The sequence below is a fragment of the Psittacula echo genome (genome assembly GCF_963264785.1).
Source record: "Psittacula echo genome assembly, chromosome: 1".
NCBI classification, from domain to species: Eukaryota; Metazoa; Chordata; class Aves; order Psittaciformes; family Psittacidae; genus Psittacula; species Psittacula echo.
This window is the reverse complement of record NC_137735.1, coordinates 75,586,170-75,592,094: the sequence shown is the minus strand read 5'-3', so window position 1 is coordinate 75,592,094 and position 5,925 is coordinate 75,586,170. Positions and strand designations below refer to the sequence as shown.

At 53.6% G+C, this 5,925-nt stretch overlaps 1 protein-coding gene across 1 annotated transcript; it reads right to left on the bottom strand.

Annotated features, from left to right (window-relative positions):
- Positions 1 to 215: 215 nt before the first annotated feature.
- Positions 216 to 881, bottom strand: NEUROG2 (neurogenin 2; the record flags this gene model as incomplete). The annotated part of the gene is made up of 1 exon (XM_080623770.1): positions 216 to 881. One exon carries the CDS (start codon positions 879 to 881, stop codon positions 216 to 218), a length of 666 nt encoding a protein of 221 aa, XP_080479896.1.
- Between the last annotated feature and the right edge of the window lie 5,044 nt (positions 882 to 5,925).

The following is a 5,925-nucleotide window of genomic DNA, read 5'->3' as shown; positions in this document are numbered from 1 at the left end:
TTGAGAAATCCTAAGGGACAGATGGTGGAAGGGGAAGAGAGGAATGAAGGGGGGGTGTGTGGAAAGCCGCGGTCACAGACTTGAGAGCTGGACAAAGTGCACATCGGAGGGGGAAAACACAAAGTTTGGTTTTGGCAGGTGACGGGTCCAGAGCCGTGGGAAGCGGCGCAGATGCCGCCATCCCGATGGTGGGAACGGGGACCGGGAGCACCGGGCTAAAGGCAGCGGCGGGGGAGCGGCACCGGGGGGAGGGGGAAGCGTCCCGGTGGCGACGGCCAGTGCTCGGCATCCGACGCGGATCCTCCGGGGCTGGCGGGCGATAAAGTGCAAGCGCGGGGAGAGGCGGAGGGCGCAGGGCTGGCGGTGCCGGCACTCCAAGCGGGGCTGCCGGCTCCCTCCACCGCCAACCCCGGGAGCACCGGCGGGGCCCCCGCCAGCCGCAGGGTCTCGGTGAGCGCCCAGATGTAGTTGTGTGCGAAGCGGAGGGTCTCGATCTTGGTGAGCTTGGCGTCCTCCGGAAAGGTGGGCAGCACGTCGCGGAGGGCGTCCAGCGCCGCGTTCAGGTTGTGCATCCGGTTGCGCTCCCGGTTGTTGGCTTTCAGCCGACGGCTCCGCTTCAGCCTTTGCGCCGTCTCCGCCGTGCGAGGGGTACCGCGGCTCCGGCCCGGCCGCCGCTTGCCCTCCGCCCGCCGCCGAACACCGCGGCCACCCACCACTTCCTCCTTCACCAGCGGCCGCGGCTCCTCCTCCTCTTCCTCCTCCTCTTCCTCCTCCTCGTCGGCGCTGGACGGCAGCGAAGGCGAAGGGGCGGGCGAGGGCAGGCCCAGAAGCAGCAGTTCGTCCTCGGCGGGCCCCGACAGCCCCTCCGCTTTCACTGGCATCTTGGGCGGCAGCACAGGCGGCACCGGAACCGCACCGGGCACACTCCCCTTCACCTCACGGTGGAAAGCGCGACGGTATAACGGTGAGGTGAAGGGGGGGGGTGTGTCGGGTGGATGTGGAGAGGGGAGAAAGAAGGGGGGCAACGGTGGCACGCGCCCCAGGGCCCTTCGGCTGCGTGTCTGGCACACGACCGCTCCTTAACACCCCTTATATATCCCGCGGGGAACAATCAGACCTGCCCGCGGGGGCTCCCGTCCGTGTGTCCCGTCCTCCCCCCACTTCGTCCCTCATCCCCTCATCATCATCATCACCATCCCCTCCTCCTCCCCCCCGCCCCCCAACGAACGGAGACCTCGCGCTCGGCTGGAGCGTGCCGCTAATTTATTAATGAATGGCAACTGCGGGAAAGGTGGGGGGAGGGAAGGGTGGTCGCGAGGCTCCGCCGTCGTCCAATCGGCGCGGCCTGCGCGTGCCGGCTCCCTCACGGCCGCTTCATTGGCCAAGGGGCGGTGCCATTTTAGAGGAGCAAGGAACGGGATTCGGAGCGTAGGGGTGCGGGCTGGAGGGGACGGGCACGCACACGTTTGAGGGACGCACCCCCCCATTTTGGGGGATAGGGGGACTGTTGGTGAGGGTCTTGTGTCTTGTCCCCTCCGCTTTCAGCTGGTTTTGGCACGGAGCAGAACAAAGCCTGAGGAGAGCGGGGTGGGATGTATTGCCTCTGGAGAGCAGCAGGGTCCTGTATGGGCTCGGTGCTGTCAGACGCAACCCTTGGGTACAAAACGGGCTGTAAAATACTTCTTAACACCCCACACCCCCCCCCCCCCCAACCACTTTACAGACTGTTGTGTCAAGGTTTGGCTTTTTGTTCCTGGTGGGGGTGTGTGTGTGTAGGTTAGTAGCTTTTTTGAAGCTTCCATTTATTTCCTAAAATCTAACCTGGAGATACAGAGACAGTGTCAGATAATAGAGGGGTTTTTTTGTATTAAAAGAAGAGCACGGTAACACACTTCTACACCATTTTGTGATATGTGTGTCAGGCACACACTGTGCAGTGAACGCTTCTGGTATTAACCACTGTAGGGTTCAAGCTGTGTTTATTTTGTCAGACAGACACAGTGATCGTGTTAACATTTGGGTAACACCAGTGCCTCATCTAATGAAAAATAATGGCTTAAACAAAGGACTTGGAGTAGTTTGCTTCTGGAAGAATCCTACAGGAGAGCTTCCTGCTGCCATCCGTTTTCCCTCAGAGCACCCACTGGGGCAGAAAGCCAGGCCTGGCACTGAATGGACCCACATGGGTCAGGGCAAGGGAAAGGACAAGGGTAGCATGGCATCCTCGCCACATGGAAGCTCCATCACTGATGCACTCTGGGGGGTTGGACTCTGAAATGGATTTTTATTGCTGCCAGTGGTAAAAAAGCAGAAAATAGATGTCAGAGGTAGAGTATCAGCGAGCATGTTGCTGAGGGCTGTGTGGAGACATCCTGCTCTGGGATTAGGGACCACCCGCTCACTGGGATTTACCTGATCGGTTAGAAAATCTCTTAGTTGCATAGAATCTAAAGGCTCTACCAAGAGATTTTAACCCTCCCCTCCCCTCCTACTGAAAAATGGAAACCTGTAGGTCCCGTTGGTATCACAAAGGACTGACACAAAGGGACCTTCTTCCTTTTTCAGCACCTTAAAGTGTGTTGCAGTGTCGCCTGTGACCAGGCCAGTCCATCCTGCTGCCCACACCCCGTTGATGGGATTTATGTCCTTCTGTCGATGCTGAGAGCATCAAGGCACCTTTGGGGTTCACCCCAATTCCTTGATGAAGAGATTTTCTCCACAGGGTTGAGCAGAAGTTGACTGAGGATGAGTCGGGGTCCAAGGGATGCTTGTGTGGTCTGTGGCCAGCCCTGGCTGAGCTGCTCGGCCAAGAGGTGCTCTGCTGGGAGCAGTGGGGGGAGAGGGAGCGCTGCCCACTGCCTGAACTGTCTTCCAAGGGTCAAACTGTTCATCTTCAGCCCCTTTGCCAGACTCAATCCTACTTTACGGGAACAAAGACACAAAATAGGCAACGATCAAGAAATGGGAGCACAATGATTTAAGCTTATCACACAGCCCAGAAATAAAGGACTCTGAGCTTGTGTGCGGGAGGCAGTGGAGGAAACCTTCAGAGAGGCTTTGTTTGCTGTAAGAAGATTGAACTCTGAGGTGACCCAATAGCCCTGAAAGTTTAGGGTCTGTGTTGCTGAGAGACCTTTGGATACAGTCTGTCCACACTCCGACCTCACAAGTTGTGAGCCAGCATTAATGGCTTGCCTGGCCTCACCCCTCCCAACTCTGTGTTCCGAGGCCCCCCGGGAGTCTCCTGAGGTTTGGGGGACCAGGGCACCTCCAATTCTTGTGGATAGCACCCACAACCTGGTGAGTGTGATGGTTCTGCTTTTGAACTGGGGGAAAAAATGTGTGTGTCCCACCAGCAGGATATTGGGGTGCAGAGGGAGAAATTGGAGGCTGCTGCGGCGCCATGGTCCCCACAGCCAGGTCCATCCTGACACCACCCAGCGAATGTTGCAGCCAAAAGCGCTTTCCGGAGGGATAGGGAGCAGCCCACCCTTCCCAACCTGCAGTAGCAAGTTCAGCATTCGTTTTGGGATCGAAGCAAGGAGAATCCGTCTCTAACACCCCCGCCCCCCGCCCCCACCCAGCCAAGCTGATCGGGGGCTGATTGTTCCCAATGGATTTGCATGGCAGGTGCAGGACTGCAGAGTGATTTTGCCACCCTGGGCCCCCCCAACGAGGGCTTGCCTCCCCTCCCTTGTGAAAAAAGGCCACTGGTTCTTCCTTTCCCATGAAGAAGAGAAGAAGCTTGAGGATGGCGTGAACACGCTTCAGTTTTCTTATTCTTTTCTATAGATGTGGGGAAAAGAACAGCCGATTGTGTGAAAACCCCAGTGCCTGCAAAAAGGGACATTGGCTGTCCAGGCGAAGGTGCGCGAGGGAGAGCACTAATCGCTGAACCAGGAGACAAATACGATTACCAGCTCCGAGCCTTGAGTCAGAAAGTCTCATAGACTTTAAGATGTTAATCCCCAACATAATCCTTCCTTTGGCGTGTAGGAATAGTGCAGCCACAAGAGTTGTTTTGTTATTTATATTGGCGTTTAATAAAACTCAGCCAGCAGTGAATGGGCTGCCCACTCTCCAATGGTAATTAATTCCCTATTTCAGTGACCCAATTGTGCTCGGATAGAGCAGTGGGACAGTCCCACTGCCCCAACCCGCCTTTGTGCAGCTACACGGCTCTCGTGCTTCAACAGCTATGGAAACTCATTCTTTTGATGTCATTCATTGAGTTTTCCTTGGGCATCTTCTAAACTTCAAGGACCCTTTTCTTTCTCAGATGCCTGAAAAGCAGGACTAGCTTGACCACCTCTGTAGTATTTAATGATTTGGTGAAAGGGCTTTTTTTTTATTATTATTTTTTGGGGGCTGGGGAGGAAGGGGGTTGTGTGAGGAAGGAGAGAAAGAAAATTTGGCAGGCTGCTAGTGAGCAGGGTCTATCTAAACTGGAGTGCACCAAACTCATTCAGCTCCTCCTTATATGGATCTTAAAAGCTGTTCTTCCTTACTCAAAATACTTGAGGGATTCTCTTAGTCAAGGCATTTCTAGGAGGGATTTGCTGGGAGGTGAATACTCTTGTTTCGCAGACAAATGCAAACTGGGGCTGCAGATGAGTCTGAACGAAATGAATCACATTTTAAGAAGGTGTTTCCATCCATCAAAGGGAAAAATAACCAAAGGGAGAGTAAGATCCCTGGGACTGGGGTTGTTACTGTGGGTGAGGGTTCAATCTCATGGCTCTTAGGCAGAGCAGTGAAGTGGCTGCAGAAGGAGTGTTTGAAACCAACACATGAGGAACATCTCGTAGCCCTGCAAAGCTGCCCCAGTACAGAGCAACCTCTTCTATGTCTTTATACACACACACTTCTCCCCCACCCCCCAAAATAAAGGAGGAAAGAAAAAAAAAGAACCCCTTCGCAAGTCACAAACAATTCAGGCTTCAACTAAGAAAACACAGAGTGAACCATATGGCTGGGGTGGCTCAAGTTGGCTGCATTTTCCCCCAGACAAAGAGGGAATTGAGAGTTGAAGGAAAGGAGAAAAAAACCCAACTTTCCGGCTGATGAAGCTGTTGTCTGGAGGCAATGATCCCAAATCTCACGGCTTTATTCCAGGCTCCGACTGAGACGTGATATGTCACATGATTAGCATCTTTCATATTTACAAGAGTGGTCCGGGCTGCTGGTCTTTAGAGAAAGGCGAGAGAAAGAAGGGGCATATGCTGAAATGGATTTAGCATTTGAAAGAGAGGAAAGGGAGTGGATAAATACACTTAAATGAGGATTTAGTTTTACTCCTGTTGAGTTCTAATGGCTTGTTGATTGAGATTTTAGGGAGCTGGGACAGAGGTGTCAGCTGGAATTTAAAGGTGCTATTCAACCCGCCGCTGCGCCTTCTTTTGCTCTTCTCCACACCCGAGAGCCCGGCATTCCCTGGAGCCAGGAGCGGTGCTAGTGAGGAAGGACGGGGTCTATCCTGGGATCCCTGACGGGGTCCCGGTGCTCTGCCGGGTCTATCCACCGGCCTCACTAGCGGACAGCGCCATCTCGTGGCGGCGGGAAGAGCCGTCCGGACCCAGCCTCGTTAGGGTGAAGGCTCTGGATGGGGTCTTCACCAATTTCTAAATGTGCAAGGCGACAGAATTGTTCTAAGATACAATGTTATGCGTATATAACTACTCTGAAGCATAATGAAACACTAACAACACATTAGGTACGTTGTAAACGTACAAGGATTTCAGTTATCAAGTAAATGAGTCACTTTATTAATTTTTAGACATAGAAAGGGGGTCAAACCAGAAGTATCAGACCACTGAGAACCAAAAGAAAGTTTCCCACATTAAATATAAATATTAGGTGTGCAATCGTTCTGATCATTTTTGTAGACACGCAGTTCATCTTTTCTTCATCAAACAGGTGCAGCTT